The 19,110-nt window shown below is 43.8% G+C and overlaps 1 protein-coding gene across 3 annotated transcripts in view; it reads left to right on the top strand.

Moving 5' to 3' along the window:
• Positions 1-19,110, top strand: part of STPG1 (sperm tail PG-rich repeat containing 1) — a 172,537-nt gene that overhangs the window by 57,118 nt on the left and 96,309 nt on the right. The window contains exon 3 of one of the 3 annotated variants that reach the window (XM_069757137.1): positions 4,244-4,286. The exons of the other annotated variants lie outside the window; for them this stretch is intronic. Within the exon in view, the coding sequence (XP_069613238.1) occupies positions 4,284-4,286 (3 nt within the window). The 5' untranslated portion in view covers positions 4,244-4,283. The remainder of the gene's footprint in view (positions 1-4,243; positions 4,287-19,110) is intronic. 3 annotated transcript variants of the gene reach the window in all.

Below are 19,110 nucleotides of genomic sequence, written 5' to 3'. Positions count from 1 at the left end.
TTAACCCACTCGCAAGAGCCTTCACAATGATGAGGGAATTTGAAATAGAGGAAGAGAGGATTGCTGAATTAGAAAATCGCGATCCACTCGAAATAACAATGTCAATTGTGAATGACTACAATGATGACCAGAGGTGCTACAATGCACCAAGGTGCAATGAAGTAGCTATAATTTATCAAAAGGCAATGGGTGAACCCCCAACTCCAATTGCCCTAAGTGTGCAACATCAAGGAATTGGTGACATTTATCTACCATCCATTCCATACGATACCATTCGTGACAAGTTCAATCCCCTTTTAAATGCTGGGAAGCTGACGCAACAATTTATCGTTGACAGTTACGTCAAAATTGAATCCGACAGCATCAAATATATAAAACAAAATTAAAAGGCATTACATGTCGACACTTATGCCGGCGTTATTGATCACATCCATAATGCTGCGTTACACCAAGGGCTAAAAGCTGAGACACCAGTAATTTTACCGTCTACTTTCATTGGAAGCCCAAGAGCTATACAAAATTAACAAGACGCCATGACAGTTATCCGAAAATTCGGAAACCCAGATCTTTTTGTTACAATGACCTGTAACCCAAAGTGGAAAGAAATTACTGAAAACTTAGATACATAGATACTTACATAGCAAAGGCCAGAGTTCAGACCAGATTTGGTTGCATGAGTATTTAATATCAAACTCCAAGCCATGCTTAACGAGATTTTGAAAAAACACATTTTTGGCAGTGTAGTTGCCTATGTGCATGTAATAAAATTTCAAAAGCATGGACTACCACACGCTCGCATGCTCTTAATCCTCGTAGAGGAAGATAAACCGAGGGACAAAGAAATAATTGACGAATTGGTCTCTCCTGAAATCCCAAAGGAACAGCAAATCCAAAACTGCGTGAGGCAGTGATGAAGCACATGATTCACGGCCCCTGTGGCGACGATCAACCTGGTGCTATATGCATGACAGATGGTCAATGCGCAAAAAAAATCCCAAAGGAATTTAATATAGAGACAAACCCCAATGTTGATGGTTACTCACTGTACCGTCGACGCAATACTAGGAAAACCAGACGAGGAACGCGAGACATTGACAATAGATGGGTAGTCCCATACAATGTTGAGATATGTGCTTCAATAAAAAGTGTTTAAATATCTTTTCAAATATGTATACAAAGGACTTGACTGTGCCAATATCAAGTTTGATACATTAAACTGGAATGAACCAGCCAGGTAGCTAGATTCTCGGTATATAAGCGCCCCTGAAGGCATGTGGAGAATCAGAAAAAATAAAATGCATGATGCTTCACATACCATTAAAAGGCTTGCTGTTCACCTTGAAAACATGCAGCAAGTGTTTTTCGAAAATGGTAATATGGATATGGTTATTTTTGACTCAAATGCCTCTACTCTGCAGGCTTATTTTGAGCTAAACAGAGTTGACGCTTCCACCGTCAGTATTTGTACAGTGAAATCCCTGAACACTATGTCTGGGATAGAAAAGCTGTACCAGAAGGATGGAAAAAACGACGGGCTCAATTTGGGAAAACAATTGCCCGAATATATACATTCTCTTTAATAGATGGTGAGCTGTATTACCTAAGACTCCTTTTACTTCAGAGGAGCAAAGTCTTATTCTGACTTAAGGAATGTCAATGGAGTCTTACATGACACGTATAAAAATGCGTGCATTGATCTTCATCTTTTGGAAGACGATTCTCAATGGGAAGACGGTATAATGGATGCAATCGCTTTCCAAATGCCCTACCAACTTCTCAAATTATTTGCTATAATGTGTGTATATGGGGAACCAGCTAAACCATTTACATTATGGCAAAAATATAAAACTGAATTTATGGAGGATTACACCAGGCGGTATACTCCAGAAATTACTGAGTAACTGGCTCTTTGTGATATTAATGAAGTACTCTTAAGCAATAAAAAGTCCTGTGCTGACTATGGATTTCCAACTCCAGTAAATGTTCCAGATGAAATACTGGACCAACTTAATTATGTTGTAATAAAGCAGGAGGCTGAGCAATTGAAAGCTATGCTTAATAAAGCTCAGAAATCAGCTTTCGATGCAATTATGCAAGCAGTCAATGCTGCATCACAGCCAGACGACACTAGCTCACACTGTTTTTTTTCTGGACGGCCCAGGAGACAGTGGAAAGACATTTTTGTACAACTGCTTGCACAAGACACTACAAGCAGAAAAGAAGTCTATTTGCTCAGTAGGCTCCACTGGGTTGGCGGCTACATTACTACGGTAGCACCTACCATTCCAAGTTTGGCGCCTTGCAGCCGTCCATCATGCCCCCGGGCACCACCTCCTCTCTGCCTTGTGCCGTCACCGGCGCCTGCGCTCTACAATTATTTATCGGCCATGCACCATGCACGCTGCCCTGGAACTTACATCAAGTGATGTAAGTCGATTGCACCCTGTGGAGGCCCCAGATCCCGCCCCGCAGTGTGTTATGATGTATTCACACTGCGGGGCTGGGAATATGGCGCTGTGCGCAGGCGCGATCTATTTACATCACTTGATGGAAGTTCCAGGCCAGTGCGAATGCCCGAGAAATAATTGCAGAGCGCAGGCGTGGGTGACAGCACAAGACAAAGGAGGCAGCGCCCGGTGGGATGAGGGACGGTTGCAAGGCGCTAGTGTCAGAGAGAAATTATACCTCCCTGACACAATACAGGTATGGTGCGAAATTTTTAAAAGTGATTATTTCAGCATTCCTCAGGGATACTAAACATAAGAGCCACCTTCACAGAATGCAGCTTTAGTGCAGCTGAAGGTGGCTCTTTTACCTTAATAGGCCTTGGGAGGGTTCCTTTTAATTAATGCTCAACTTCTCGTTGACCAAAAATGTTGGGACTTTTCAGCGTTTTACATGCAGAGACTGGCATAGATATGTTAATAAATCGTTGCCCATGGGTGCAATATAATAATAATAATAATAATTTTTATTTATATAGCGCCAACATATTCCGCAGCGCTTTACAAATTATAGACGGGAATTGTACAGACAATAGACATTACAGCATAACAGAAATATAGTTCAATACAGATACCAGGAGGAGTGAGGGCCCTGCTCGCAAGCTTACAAACTATGAGTAAAAGGGGAGACACGAGAGGTGGATGATAACAATTGCTTTAGTTATTCGGACCAGCCATAGTGTAAGGCTCAGGTGTTCATGTAAAGCTGCATGAACCAGTTATCTGCCTAAGTATGTAGCAGTACAGACACAGAGGGCTAATACTGCATAAAGTGTATGAGAACATGATGCGAGGAACCTTTTTTTTTTTTTTTTTTTTTTTTTTATAAATAGGCCACACAGGGATCGTTAGGTTAATGCATTGAGGCGGTAGGCCAGTCTGAACAAATGAGTTTTTAGGGTACGCTTAAAACTGTGGGGATTGGGGATTAGTCGTATTAACCTAGGTAGTGAATTCCAAAGAATCGGCGCAGCACGTGTAAAGTCTTGGAGACGGGAGTGGGAGGTTCTGATTATTGAGGATGCTAACCTGAGGTCATTAGCGGTGCGGAGGGCACGGGTAGGGTGGTAGACTGATACCAGGGAGGAGATGTAGGGTGGTGCTGAGCCATGGAGTGCTTTGTGGATAAGGGTCGTAGTTTTGTACTGGATTCTGGAGTGGATGGGTAGCCAGTGTAATGACTGGCACAGGGTAGAGGCATCGGTGTAACGGTTGGTGAGGAATATGATCCTGGCTGCAGCATTCAGGACAGACTGGAGCGGGGAGAGTTTTGCAAGAGGGAGGCCGATTAGTAGAGAGTTACAATAGTCCAGACGAGAATGAATAAGTGAAACAGTAAGAGTTTTTGCAGAGTCGAAAGTAAGAAAAGGGCGAATTCTAGAAATGTTTTTGAGATGCAGGTAAGAAGAGCGAGCCAATGATCGGATGTAGGGGGTGAATGAAAGGTCAGAATCAAGGATGACCCCAAGGCAGCGGGCATGTTGCTTTGGAGTAATGGTGGAACCGCACACGGAGATGGCAATGTCAGGCAAAGGTAGGTTAGTAGAGGGAGAGAACACGAGGAGTTCAGTTTTTGACAGGTTTAGTTTCAGATAGAGGGAGGACATGATGTTAGAGACAGCGGTAAGACAATCACTGGTGTTTTCTAAAAAGGTCGGTGTGATATCAGGAGAAGAAGTGCAATATTACAAAGGTTGTACAAATCTCTAACTACATGAGCCCTTATTATGTCTCAACAGATATGAGAAGGTGCATGGAACTCAACCCTTCACAGACTTCATGGTAGTCCTGATTTCAGTAATTCTCCTTTGAGTTTGATGATCGCTTTTAATACTTGCAATTTGATATACTATGCATTAGTGAAAGTCAGCTTATTGACCATTTCATACCTAGGGCTTCTAAGTGATGATATTTAGCAACACTCTAAATTCAACGTGTACTAATGTTACTAATAATCTATGTAGCTAAAAATACCAACTACTCCATGAGAATTTCATTAGTGAGCCTTTCTTTATTTCAAAAGCATTTTCATCAATCAATCTCTCATTATATCTACAGTATCTGAAGTCATATATGAGGCAACACCCTCTGAGTTGCGTTCCTTCCTTGGTTTTTGTAGGTCTTAAGCAATAAGCCCCGAGGTCTTGCTACTTCACTTACAAGTTGCTAATCATACATTCCTTTTTATTACACATTCTTTTTACTTCACTTGTTCATCTTAGAACTGAAACACTTGTGACTGGATGATGTTCCCTTCCGGTGAACATAACCCCTTGTAATTATAATAATGAAATGTAAAAATGAAGGACTACCAATTTTTATGACACTATCCACTAACAGTAAGAAAGCCATAATACCTTGTTTAGTTTTCTTATTGGATGACTTATAGGCTCGCATATACCTATTGAATGATTATATATGGGAAATTACTCCTAGCTAAGTGGATAGTTGGATTATGGTGGTTTCCTAGTGGCCTAATTATCAGTGTTTAGTCCCTTGTGATCCATGAGAATATCATATAGTCCTTTCTATCATACCTTGCTTCATAGTGTAAAGGTGGATGCATGAAGTTGAACATCATCAACTATACATGCCAAGTATTTAATGTTCAGTGTTGATGTTCAATCAGCACATTTCAGAGGAAAAGGGGTTGAGCATGTTGAGTTTCAACATGCCTGATCATTGGTTTTTAAGGGAGGCCAGAGATATCTGACAGTGGCTTATTCCATTTGACGCTTGAAAGGATGTCGGTCAGTGGTTTGTTTCACTTATTTCACTCTACTTTTGGAAGGGCGTCTGTGAGTGCTTTATTCCACTAAACTGTCGGAAGGGCGGCTGTCACTGTTTTATTCCAATCTTGAAAGGACTTCTACTCTTCAAAAAGCACCCGCCTTAGGCTTATTCCACTCTATTCCTGAACAGTTGTTGTGGGTTTATTCTACTCTACTTTTGGAAGGACGTCTGTTAGCGGCTAATTTCACTCTTCTCTTGAAAGGACGTCTGTCATTGGCTCATTTCAGTCTACTGTTGGCTGAACTGAGCTGAACTGAGCATGTGTATGAAAGGAGAGATAGCCTTTTGCCAAACAAGTATTTGACTGTTTGCTATACTGTGGACGTTGTAACGTGTATGAGCCACAAATTTTTATACAGTCTTAAACGGACTAGGAAAGAGGATCTCCAAAAGGTCTTGTGAGGTGGTCCCAGGATGCAGGGGTTAGTACCTTCAAAAGTATTTAAGATTGGACTACCAGAGACAGGGTCATGAGTGCTAAGGCTCATTTCCATTTACAACAGGACAAATATTTCCTAAAGGTAGTGGCATTTTTTAACAGGATACTGCACCCTGCTGTTCATTAAAAAGTGATCAGGGTTCAAGACACTGGGTAATCAATAAGTTTAGTTCTTCTCCCTGACCCTACCAACCGTGACCTAATCTATCTCCCTTTTTAGAGTCCCGTATAGCAGGTTTGAGAGACCTCTTCATTCAGGAAGCTACCAATAAGAAAAAGGAGCGGTTTGGCAGGACCGCAGAATTGGAAAGTAAAGTGTTTGAGGCCCGGCTGAAAAGCTCTCCATCCCTTTCTACTTTCCACGACCTTACCCATGCACTGACCGAACTTGATCTATACCCCACCGAGAGTGCTTACGTTGGTCACAACAATTCTATACTTTAAGCAATAAGAATAACTCTCATCTTACCCAGCATTTGAAATGCTTTCCTTCGTCGTGTGCTCCAGTACTCGCTGACATCACAGCTAACCTTCCATGCTTTGTCCGTGAATTCAAACAGCGCCTTAGTAAACTATATAAATATCTTGACATAGGAGAGTTGACAGGGGTGGGCTGAGAGTAAGGAGTGAAATGGATTTACAAAAGATTGACACTTTTCTAAGAACCATTTCACTCCCTACTCTCAGCCCACCACTGTCAACTCTCCTATGTCAAGATATTTTTTCCATTGAAGTTGAAACGGCCATTTGCCAGTTTAAAATAAACAAAGAACCAGGCGCTAATGGGTTTTCTGCTCTATGTTACAAAAATATGTGTCTTCTCTCAGCCCCCATATCACTAATTATTCTAATACTTTAAGAAATGGACATACTCCTGGCACAACCGCACTTGCTTTCTCAATATCCATGATACCCAAACCAACACAGACCAAATGCTGTGGTCAAACTATAGACACATCTCCTTGATTTAATATAGACCTTAAATGTCTAACCAACATCTTGGCCCAACGCCTTAACACTGGGCTAGGTGACTTAATACACAGAGACCAAGTTGGCTTTGTACCATGCAGGCAAGTCTCAGATAACATTTGTAGAGTCTCCGATCTCCTGCACCACTGCAAACAAAGTAAGCAAGACGCTATGTTTTTGTCACTTGACATTAAAAATGATTTTGACTCTGTATTTTGGACATATCTTTTTGCGGTGCTGCAGAGATGGAAGTCCCCCAAGTAATTTTTATCTTGATTCATGCATTATATAGTAAGCCGTCAGCTCAGGTGCGATAGAATGGATTTTCTTCAGACTCCTTTGCATCAAAACAGGTATGCATCAGGGTTGCCCACTCTCCCCACTACTTTTTTTTACTTGCTTTCAATCTCCTAGCTATTAGCCTTCACTAGACTTAAATATTCAAGGTGCAGAGGTAGCGTCTGTTCTGAATAAATTTTTCATTTTTTCTGAGGATATACTGTTCCTTCTCATCGCACCTCAAACCTCGCTCCCTGCTATTCTTCAGGCCCTAGCCAGATATGACCATTTCACTGACAAGACCGAAGAAAAAAACAAAATGAGCTAATATCCTGTAGTAGGTAAATAAGTAAATAAAAATAGCACATGTAAATAATATATGGTACTTGGCTAACTCTATTTAGATTAAAAAAACTAAAAGCCATCCAATTGCAACTAGCTGAACTCAATCAGGTATTCAAACCTTACCTTGTGTGTCAAACGACCTCAAATGAAAATAAGGGCAAATCGGGACAGGAGCCCAACTGTTCAGACACCTGTCCCTGGGAAGCCTAACCAGATTTGAGACAGTATCCGGACTAGAGGTTAACCACTCTAAATCCCATTTCCTGAATATTTCTCTCCCTGCCCTTTCATAACACAATAAAAAAGGAATTCCCCTTTCAATAGGCTACCAATCAAGTAGATTATCTCAGTGTCAAATGGACTGCCAACCTCGAGTCGCTGTTTATTACAAATGATCCCAAAACACTACGTAAGGTTCGTTCCTTACTACAAATGTGGGGCAAACTTCAACTGCCCTGGCTAGGCCGCACACATACCCTTAAAATGACATTATTCCCCAAACTACTACTTTACCTTTTCCTCCCCGACCCATATCATTACCTTAAAATGACCCAACGCATGTTCAATACCTTTGTCTGGAAAGGAGTTTTCCCACGAGTAAATAGGGTCATAATGTACAGCCACCCCTTGAAAGGAGACCTTGGAGTTCGAAACCTAAATTAATATTATCAAGCAGCTCAAACATGTCAATTACTCCTATATCACGCCATTTCTGAACCGCCTTATTTAGCTTTCCTTAAAGGCCCCAGAATGTCATCCATTGAATCTTGACATCCTACCCAATGTAAGCATATCAAAACCTAATAATGTCCTGCTCACTTAAAATATGCCTCTAAATACTCCTCTTCACGTTTCTCCCATTTTCTTCCTCTAGCAGCCATATGGGGAAACATTCAATTCCTCACAAGCATTGAATCACTTCCTGTATTCCACACATGGATAACAGATGGTGTCACCAGACTTCACCATTTATCTAACATAGACAGAATTATCCCTTTGCCTACTCTGTAGGATAAATTCCACCTCCCCTCTAAAGAAGTATTCTGATACATACAGCTCAAAAATTCACCTCTCTGTTGAAAAATGCAACTGTGCTATACTCTGTTACTCCATTTGAGCAAAGATATCGCTCTAACTCCCATGCAGCAGGCACCATCTCATTCCTCTACTCACATCTAAATCACACCACCCATAGATGCTACCTTATTTGCTGTTGCAGCTGGGAATTCAATATTTCCTTGCTGCACGCCAGCACTGCACAAGGCGCGGGAGCGCCACTAATCAGAAGTCAACAAACCAGCAGGTTTACCAGCATTCCTTACTACATCCACCATCCAGCATTATCATTGTGGATCTTTCAGGGAAATCCTTCTCCCCTCTCCTTATTAAGATACCTTGCTTCTCTACCTTCTGAATACAGCGACTTTATGATTAAGACCCAGGACGGGTCGAAACGTCGTACTATAAGTATAGTCGCTTATTTGTATCATCATTTAACCTGCTCCCTAGAATATTGCTTTTGTTTACGGACTTTAATAAAAGAACCTATTTCACCATGAACTCATGCATGGTGAATTTTGATCTTCTGGGAACTCCATATTGGCACCACCTTGTCTGATGCAGATTGGATTCGGAGTTAGTCCTTTACTACACTCTGCATACTCCATACCCTACTGCTAGAAAAAAAACGATAAAGTAATGAAGAGATAGTATTTGACTCCGGCCAGAGTAGCCAAAGACATCCCTAATTATTCCTCTCAATGTTTAAGGGCTGCTGTTCTGAAGGTAATATGTATCATGGATCGCCCCCAGACACAGGGCCACGGGTTCTCGGGACCGGGCCTCTCTGGTTCGGTGCTGAGGCTGTCACGGTGGCTAGGCCCGGTCCGCGACCCTGCTAAGGGGCGTCCAATGGAGGTGGTGGTACAGTCTGTCAGGGGTTCGTGATGCCACCTGTGGTGTTCGGTCAGGGTGACCGACGCTGCTGTGGGGTCCGCTAGGGTGATGGAATGGCAGCTGGATGGTATAACTTCCCACAGGTGAAGTGTGTCCCCAGGGCTTCCCAGTAGAGTGGATAGTGATGGTGTGAGGTGCAGGCAATAACGAGGACACAGGGTTGCAGTCTCTTTACCTCTTTACTGAAGACTTCAGGATCCTCAATCCAGAGCACGTTTAACAGGGCTATCAGAGACCGGCTGGTCCGATGGGCACATCCAGAGTTTCCTTCGCAGATGGAAATCATTGCCTACCACTAGCGCCTGTGTGTTGTAGTCCTACCCTGCTGAGCATTCGGAATAGTCCTCAAAACTGCTGTTCTCGTTCGTTCTTTCTCTACAGCTCTTTCTCTCTTCAGTTCCAGATGTTACTAGTTTCTCGTCCCCCAGTATGTTTTGGCTAGGGCGCACCCGTATGACGGGAAAGCTTGGAGGTCTTCCGGGACCCTAGAGATGCCCCTCTCCCAATGTTGCCCCCTGTGTCTTCTTAGGAAATTTAAGGTAGACAGCCAACCTATAATTGACTGTCCGGCGGAGTTTGAAGTAAGGCCTGAAGTCAGTTACTCCTACGATGTTCCGGCCACCGACTACGCGCCTCAGTAAGATGTTGCCTCTCTCTCTCGGAATGACTCTTACTGGCTCTCCTTTGTGCTTGATCTCGTTTACACTGTTCAACAATATCCTTCCCTTCGTGTCTCTCTCCTGGATACCGCCGCAGGGTGTGCAGGCGCGGTTCCGTTACGTTCTGTTCTGTTCGCTAGGCACCTGCCAGGTTCCCACGCCTGACAGGGACCCCCTGTGCCTTCTCCCTGCAACACCCCCTGCCACGGGATGTTGCCTGGCTCCAACCCTGTCAGCTTCTGACTAACTTCCTCCCCAGCCCCTAGTTTTACCAGTGTGAGGAGTGGCCCAATAAATAAAGCCTTTTTCTCCCCCTAGTGGCCGGAGTGTGAAGTGTAATGTGTTCTGGTGATACCTGGTCAGGAGAACTCCTTAGTGCCATCAGACGTACCGCCACTCTCCTTAGCGGCAGAGTGCCATACTGCAACGACCAGGTCTCTGGAGCTCTGCATATCATGTATGGTGGCTTTGTCACAAAGTATGTAAACTTTGGATTAAAGCATATTTTCTCATCTTCTCAGTCATGGGCCATAAACTAAAGAAAAACTCCAATACCTGTAAACATTCACTCTCTCTTATTTCCTTCATTTTCTTTGCTACTAAACAGCCCATTGCTTCAACTTGGAGAAAACCAGGTGTAGATCTCATGGAAGGGAAGAAACAAATCTCCTGGTATTTGATTAATGAGAAATTGTCTGCAATATTAACTGATAACATTAGATAAAATTGATCAAATCTGGTCATCCTGGGCAGAATACAGCAGTCACACACCCTTTGCTGAACCTCCCCTACGCTTAGGTTCACACTTGCGTTGTGCAGTCCGTTCAACAAATCCGTTAAACGGACTGCACTAACGCAAGTGCCGACTTTGGCACTGCGCTAGCGCAGATGGAGCATCTGCTAGCTCCATCTGCGCTAGCAGTGACGCACCCGTAAACTCTGCAGCCCGCGTCTCGGGTCCGTTACTCAGTGACGGCACATCGCTAGCGCACGCCCCTGATGAAGCTGCTGCGGCAGCGATACGTGTGGGGCCTGCTCTTGCCACACTCCCCCACATTTCTGGGCTATCATGTCTGGTTTCTTTTCCCCTTGGATAGGAAATTGATTGCTGCTTTGGAGCCCCGCTCCACAAATCCCTGCTGCACGCCCTGGGTCCATCTTGTTCACCCACAGGTTGTACAAATCTGGATCACGCACATTATTACCATCTTCTGCCTGGGGGCTTTATATATATGCATCCTCCTGGGGATACTTATCCTCTGTTTTTGAGCTGCCAGTCACACTGGGGCAGTGGATATTTAATGCCTATGTGATCCAGCGCCAATTGCAATTATATGTCTGCAGGGTTGGTGCTTGTGTGCATACAGGGTTTAATGCACGTACAACAGTATTTGCTATGATGAGTTTGTTATTACCATAAAGGGCTCTTTGCTCTTGGGGTGTGGTGTCTTGTACTGATTTTTGTACTATGTTTTAAATGGTTTTATGTATATTTGTGAGGTGCAATAAAGGTGTTTTTGATATTCTTATATTAGCTGTGGTTATGCATACCATATTAGTCTACCTTTTTCTTGTTTTCTCATTTTCATATGCATAGACTAGGTATTGCACCCCTTTATTATTACTGCACGATATGACAAGTGCGCCCCTCTTTCCCTTTTCTAAAATCAAATATTTGTCAAACATGCCTCTCAGAGCTGGAGCATTAATTAAAAACAGTCTAAGGGCTTGTGCACACAACCATATTTTTGGTCTGAGTGCTATCTGTTAAAACTTGCACTCAGACCAATGATATTCATTCATTCATGTATAAGACAGTGAGATGAGCATTTTTTTACTGACTTAATCTGCATGTGAAAAAAATTACACCATGCACACTTTTCCTCTGAAAATTGGATGATACACACCCATTGAAGTCTATAGATGTGAAAAACAAATCTGATGTCCTACACAGCTACAGTGTAGCATACAATTTATACGGATACATTACAATTCTGTAACATAGAAAGCTGTAAATGGTCTTGTAAATTATTAATGGGCGCTGAGTTAAAAAATGGATTGTATAGGGATGACAAGTGAGAAAAACATTGTCCCACTTTTCTGGATGCCTTAAAGATAATCTGTCACCACATTTGACCTATCTACACTATTAATATGGGCATACAGGTTATAGACTTCTGAGGATAGTGATACCTGTATGTCTCATATCAAATACCTTGTTGTTGAGAAATCATCTTTTATTACTTTATGTAAATGATCCCTCCCAGGCTATGGGAAGGACACTGCCTAGAAGATAACTCTGCCCCCACAGCTTATTTTACATGAAAGGAGAGTTACCATTGTGATGTGTAATGGATGCTCTCCTGATCTCACTGCAGAGCTGTGTGTGATTATACCTGACATATCTGCAGGTGCCTTTCAGCTTCCAGCTCACAGGCAGACAGGGCGGCAATATTGCTACAATACAGCAGAGCTCAAGAGAAGAAAAAAAATGTGTTTGCAAGGTGACCAAGTTCATTTCTCTTCTTCTGTGTTAGCTACTTCTCTCACATTGGTAATTCTTCTAAAATAAGCTCTGGAGGCAGAGTTATCTTCTAGGCACCATCCTCCCCAGAGCCTGGAAGAGGTCCTATATATAAAGTGATAAAAGATGATTTATCAACAAGACAACTGATATGAGGCACACAGGTAGGACTTTTTTCAGCAGTCTATAACCTGTATGGCCATAGTAATAGTTTATATAGATCAAGTCTGGTGACAGATTCCCTTTAACCCCTTTCTGACCTCGGACGGGATAGTATGTCCGAGGTCAGAACCCCTGCTTTGATGCGGGCTCCGGCGGTGAGCCCGCATCAAAGCCGGGACATGTCAGCTGTTTTGTATAGCTGACATGTGCCCGCAATAGCGGCGGGTGGAATCGCGATCCACACGCCGCTATTAACTACCGTATTTTTCGGACTATAAGACGCACCGGACCATAAGACGCACCCCAAATTTGGGGTGAAAATTGCAGAAAAATAGATTTTTTATAAGATGGGGGTCCGTCTTATTGTCCGAATTTACAGTATCTTACCTGAGGGATGGCGGTGGCAGAGCAGGGTCACAGGAGGCAAGGTGTCGGCAGAGGTGGGGTGATGCTGGGATGAGGAGGTGCTGGGATGAGAAGGTGCTGGGATGAGGAGGTGCTGGGATGAGAAGGTGCTGGGATCAGGAGGTGCTGGGATGAGAAGGTGCTGGGATCAGGAGGTGCTGGGATCAGGAGGTGCTGGGATCAGGAGGTGCTGGGATCAGGAGGTGCTGGGATCAGGAGGTGCTGGGATCAGGAGGTGCAGTGAGAGGTATGGCGTGAGAGGGGTCCCTGGCTTACCATGCAGGCTTACCTTGGTGGCAGAGGTGCGGTGGCAGAGGTCCGGTGGCAGAGGTGCGGTGGCGGGGGTGTGGCGGCAGAGGAGGCGCAGTAAGCGGGGTCCCTTTCCCCGGTATGGTGATGCAGCAGGCCCGGTATGCAGCAGAGCCGGGTGAATCCTCTTGTTATCGGTGGGCGCGGCCATCTTCCTGAGGCCGCGCGTGTGCAGATGAAGCGCTCTGCTCCCGGGGCTTCAGGAAAATGGCCGCGGGAGGCCGCGCGTGCGCAGATGGAGATCGCGGCGGCCATTTTCCTGAAGCCCCGGGAAGCAGAGCGCTCCATCTGCGCACGCGCGGCCTCCGGAAAATGGCCGCCACCACCGATAACAAGAGGATTCACCCGGCTCTGCTGCATACCGGGCCTGCTGCATCACCATACCGGGGAAAGGGACCCCGCTTACTGCGCCTCCTCTGCCACCACACCCCCGCCACCGCACCTCTGCCACCCGACCTCTGCCACCGCACCTCTGCCGCCACGGTAAGACTGCATTGCGACTATTAGACGCACCCCCCATTTTCCCCCCTTTTTTGGGGGGGAAAAAGTGCGTCTTTTAGTCTGAAAAATACGGTAGTTAAATGCCGCTGTCAAACGCTGACAGCGACATTTAACTAGCGCTTCCGGCCATCGGGTTGGAAATGAGCGGACCGCTGGGCCCCTGTGGTCGGAGCTCATTGCAATGCAGTAATTCAGCTAAATAGGAGCGATTTGAGCATCGCCCCTATGTAGCAGAGCTGATCAGGCTATGCCAGCTTCTAGCCTCCAATGGAGGCTATTGAAGCATGGCAAAAGTAAAAAGGAAACGTTTTTAAAAATATGAAAAAAATATATATAAAAGTTTGAATCACCCCCTTTTTGCCCCATTCAAAATAAAACAAAATATTAAATCAAATATACACATATTTGGTATCGCTGCATTCAGAATCACCCAATCTATCAAAAAAAAAGGATTAACCTGATCGCTAAACAGCGTAGCGAGAAAAAAATTAAAACGCCAGAATTACTTTTTTTGGTCGCCGCAACATTGCATTAAAATGCATGCATACATGTCTGCACCATAATAGTATCATTAAAAACGTCAGCTCGGCACGCAAAAAATAAGCTCTAACTCAACCCCAGATCACGAAAAATGGAGACGCTACGGGTATCGGAAAATTGCGCAATTTCTTTTTTTTTTTTAGCAAAGTTTGGAATTGTTTTTTACCACTTAGATAAAATATAACCTACACATGTTTGGTGTCTATGAACTCGTAATGACCTGAAGAACCATAATGGCAGGTCAGTTTTAGCATTTAGTGAACTTTGGCAAAAAGCGAAACAAAAAACAAGTGTGGGATTGCACTTTTTTTTGCAGTTTCTTCGCACTTGGAATTTTTTCCCCGTTTTCTAGTACATGACATGCAAAAACCAATGATGTCGTTCAAAAGTACAACTCGTCCCGCAATACAAAAAGTCCTCACATGGCCATATTGATGGAAAAATGAAAAAGTTATGGCTCTGGGAAGGAGGGGAGCGAAAAACGAAAACGCAAAACCAAAAAAAGGCTGGGGTCATGAAGGGGTTAAGCTGATGAGAGGAGTGCTGTGTCAGAAAAGGAGGCAGTCAAAACTATGAATAAACAAAAAACTGACCAGCACAGCTGTACTCAGTAAAGCAAGTGTAACCAAGTGCCAGCTGCAATGACTGCATGATATAGAAACAAAAGAACGCAGCAGCACTCTAAGTGCTAAGATGAATACAAACATTGAATATATGAGCTATGACCTGCATTACTGCTATATAGAATATTCTTATAAAAATGAACATACTTAGCACTTAAATTGGCCAATTGGCTTTTATGAATTGACCAATTTATGCACGAAGTACCTTCATTTTTAGAAGTACAGGGTGGGCCATGTATATGGATACACCTAAATAAAATGGGAATGGTTGGTGATATCAGCTTCTTGTTTGTGGCACATTAGTATATGGGAGAGGGAAACTTTTCTAGATGCGTGGTGACCGTGGCGGCCATTTTGAAGTCGACCATTTTGGATCCACTTTATTTTTTCCAATGGGAAGAGGGTCATGTGACACATCAAACTTATTGAGAATTTCACAAGAAAAACAACGGAGTGCTTGGTTTTAATGTAACTTCATTCTTTCATTAGTTATTTACAAGTTTCTCTTTGTTTACAGCCATTGACATGTCGCAGAGGTTAACACGTGAGGAGCGGATAGAAATTGTGATGATGTCTGGTGAACGCAGTACCAATGCAAGACACCTTACACAAGAAAACTGTCACCATTCCATTGTTATTTAGGCGTATCCATATAAATGGGCCACTCAAAAAAGTTTGCCTCATCACTAAACATAATGTTCTGTGTAAACTGAGGGCCCTGTTCCAATTTTTGCCCATTCTGCAAATTCAGCACATATTTAAAAAAAAAAAAACTTCTGCAGGCAGGTGCCAGCCCATGGCACCTGCTCTGCAGCACAATTTCATGTTTTATGTGCTAATAAAACATTTTCTTTGTGTTATTTAGCTAGGAAAAAAAATCAATTTGAATATGGTGCCCGCCGCGCCTGCACAGTAGCTGCTATCGGTGTCTATAGCTGTGATCCGATACCTGCTACCGCGCATGCATCGGTGGCGCCATCTTACTGGAGAAGAAAAAAGAAATCCTTCTCCAAGGTGGCGTCTGCGCAGTAGCAGCTCTCAGCTGTCTCCAAGCTGCTACTGCGCAGGCAGCACCATCTTCTCCAAATTGATTTTTTTCACCCAGCTGAATAACAAGAAGAAAATGTATTATTGGCACATAAAACATGCGATTATGCTGCAGAGCAGGTGCCACGTCTGGCACCTGCATGCAGAAGGTTTTGTTTTTTTTAAAAGTATTTACATATATTAATTATGCCAACTAGGGGGAAGGTCACAGAGGGGTTTTTTTAGAGGATGGGTTGAAAGAAAATAACTATTACACTATCTTTTTAAGAGGTTGTTGTTTTTTTATAGTGTTTAGTATCTCAACTTTTTTTCTGAGGGTCAACATGATTACGTTGATACAGTGATGAAACAATCAAAAAATTGCAGACTGATTGTTGCACACCTGTTCCGAGTATCCATCCCCTTCTCCCAAATCCGTTGCCCTCTGTTGTGCTAAATGTCATGTTTTGCAGGTTGCCCGGTGTGGATCAGTAACATAATTTCCCTAAACCTAAGGCCCAATAACACACCTGTGCTTTGGGATTTAAGGTACCGTTACACTAAACGATTTACCAACGATCACGACCAGCGATACGACCTGGCCGTGATTGTTGGTAAGTCGTTGTGTGGTCGCTGGAGAGCTGTCACACAGACAGCTCTCCAGCGACCAACGATGCCGAAGTCCCCGGGTAACCAGGGTAAACATCGGGTTACTAAGCGCAGGGCCGCGCTTAGTAACCCGATGTTTACCCTGGTTACCATTGTAAATGTAAAAAAAAAAGCACTACATACTCACATTCCGGTGTCTGTCACGTCCCCCGCCGTCAGCTTCCCGCACTGACTGTGTCAGCGCCGGCCGTAAAGCAGGGCACAGCGGTGACGTCACCGCTGTGCTTTATGGCCGGCGCTCACAGTCAGTGCGGGAAGCTGAATGCGGGGGACGTGACGGATACCGGAATGTGAGTATGTACTGTTTTTTTTTTTTTTACTTTTACAATGGTAACCAGGGTAAACATCGGGTTACTAAGCGCGGCCCTGCGCTCAGTAACCCAATGTTTACCCTGGTTACCAGTGAACACATCGCTGGATCGGCGTCACACACGCCGATTCAGCGATGACAGCGGGTGATCAGCAACCAAAAAAAAGGTCCTGATCATTCCCAGCGACCAACGATCTCCCAGCAGGGGCCTGATCGTTGGTCGCTGTCACACATAACGATTTCGTTGCCGATATCGTTGCTACATCACAAAAAGCAACGATATCGTTAAAGAAATCGTTATGTGTGACGGTACCTTTAGACTTTAGTGTTCCTTGTTTGGTATTCTCCATTTATCTGGACCAACTCACAACCTTCCCCCACTGGGTAACACTCCATCTGTCGTTCTTTCTCTTTGTTTCCAGTTAGTCCCCACGATTCCACGTGTCTTGTGGAAGCTGCACCACTGCTTGGGTCTTTGTGCCTACTCGGACCAGAGCCTTAGCAGATCCACCTCTCCCGGCGAGCCCTTACACTGATGATAACAACTCTATAGTTATACGGCTATTTTGGGCCTGAGGTCACTGACATTTTTCAATTGGTTAACCTGTTCTGATCGCTGTCATTGTTGAGCCACAGGACTGAACTGTGTGGTCTCTGATGCTACAAGCAGAGGCTTTTCATCTGAAGGAGCGCATTGGCACTGAAGCTTGTTGAAGTTCATGATCCAGCTAGCTTCAGAGCAACGCTCACAAGTTTTTACAAGCACTTTACAGTTTGAACAATTTTTGATATTGAGAAAGCCCCTTTGATATTTTAGTAAGCAATAAAAATTATATATTTTTTTTAAGTGAACATCACTGAAATCTTTGCATCAACTAGTTAGCAAGGGCACAACACCCAATGTTTGGCCAGGTTAAATATTCAATTATCGTGTTTGTCAAATAATGGCCTTGTTCTGAGCATCTTGGTCTGTCTTCAGCATTAGTGCAACCTGCGAAATGCACAGGTGTTTTCTGTCCCAGCTTACACATTCCAATGAAACTTCCTCCTTGGTGACGTGAATCCAGGTTTCATTAAAAGCTTAAGCTGTCAGTGTTTAGAATTTAAGGTGAGTTTGCATTCTGTTTTGTTTCATATCCCTCCCTGTTTTCTTGGCTGAGTAGCCCTGGAGGAGATCTGACTCAGCTAGGGAGAGCAGATGTATGGGCAGGGAGTAATTCAGTATATTCGATTTAGTCAGTGTGCAATTCATCTCAATGTTGCTGATGTACTATGACTTCTAAGTTGTGGTACCAAAATAAAACAAATATATGAATCCAAATTGCCGGGGGTAGCCGAGACCCCAGAGAACATGATCCGGGTTGTGATCACCGGTAATTAACCGTTTACCGGCGGCCGCAAAAAAAGCGCAATTTGCCATTCCCCGGAAAAAATCAGCAGATCTCGAGGTCTCGGCTGCCGGGGGTAGCCAAGACCCCTAAGAACATAAGAACCGACCCGGTTTTGCGATCGCCCTTACTAACAGTGTAGCGGTGGACACAAAAAAAAAAGAAAGTTCGATGTGCCATGTAATTTCTCTCTCCTCTGATGTGATCGCACATCAGAGGAGAGAGAAATAGGGTTCCCGATCGCCCCCCCATACTTACAAGGTGCTTACGAGGTGCTCCTCGGCCCTCCTGCTTCCACCCGGGGGGCACTGCCATCTTTATCAAAGAAAAAATGGCGGGCGCATGCGCAGTGCGCCCGCCGAGATCCACCCGCAGGCACCCGGCAAAAATAGGAACATTTTTCCTATTGGTTCATTTTGGTCACTGTGATAAACCCTATCACAGTGATCAAAATAAAAAAATAGTAAATAACCCCCCCTCCCCCTTTATCACCCCCTTAGTTAGGGAAAAATAATAAAACAAAGACAATTTATTTATTTCCATTTTCCCATTAGGGTTAGGGTTAGGGTTGGGGCTAAAATTAGAGTTAGGGTTGAGGCTAAAATTAGGGTTGGGGCTAAAATTAGGGTTAGGGTTTTGCATCCTGTTTTTACAGAAGACACAAAAGAGAATGGTAAAACCAAAAACACTCAGTTTGAAAAAATGTTTG

The sequence above is a fragment of the Ranitomeya imitator genome, chromosome 3, assembly GCF_032444005.1.
Source record: "Ranitomeya imitator isolate aRanImi1 chromosome 3, aRanImi1.pri, whole genome shotgun sequence".
Taxonomy (NCBI): Eukaryota; Metazoa; Chordata; class Amphibia; order Anura; family Dendrobatidae; genus Ranitomeya; species Ranitomeya imitator.
The sequence above is the reverse complement of the archived record's forward strand: the minus strand, read 5'-3'. Positions and strand labels throughout refer to the sequence as shown.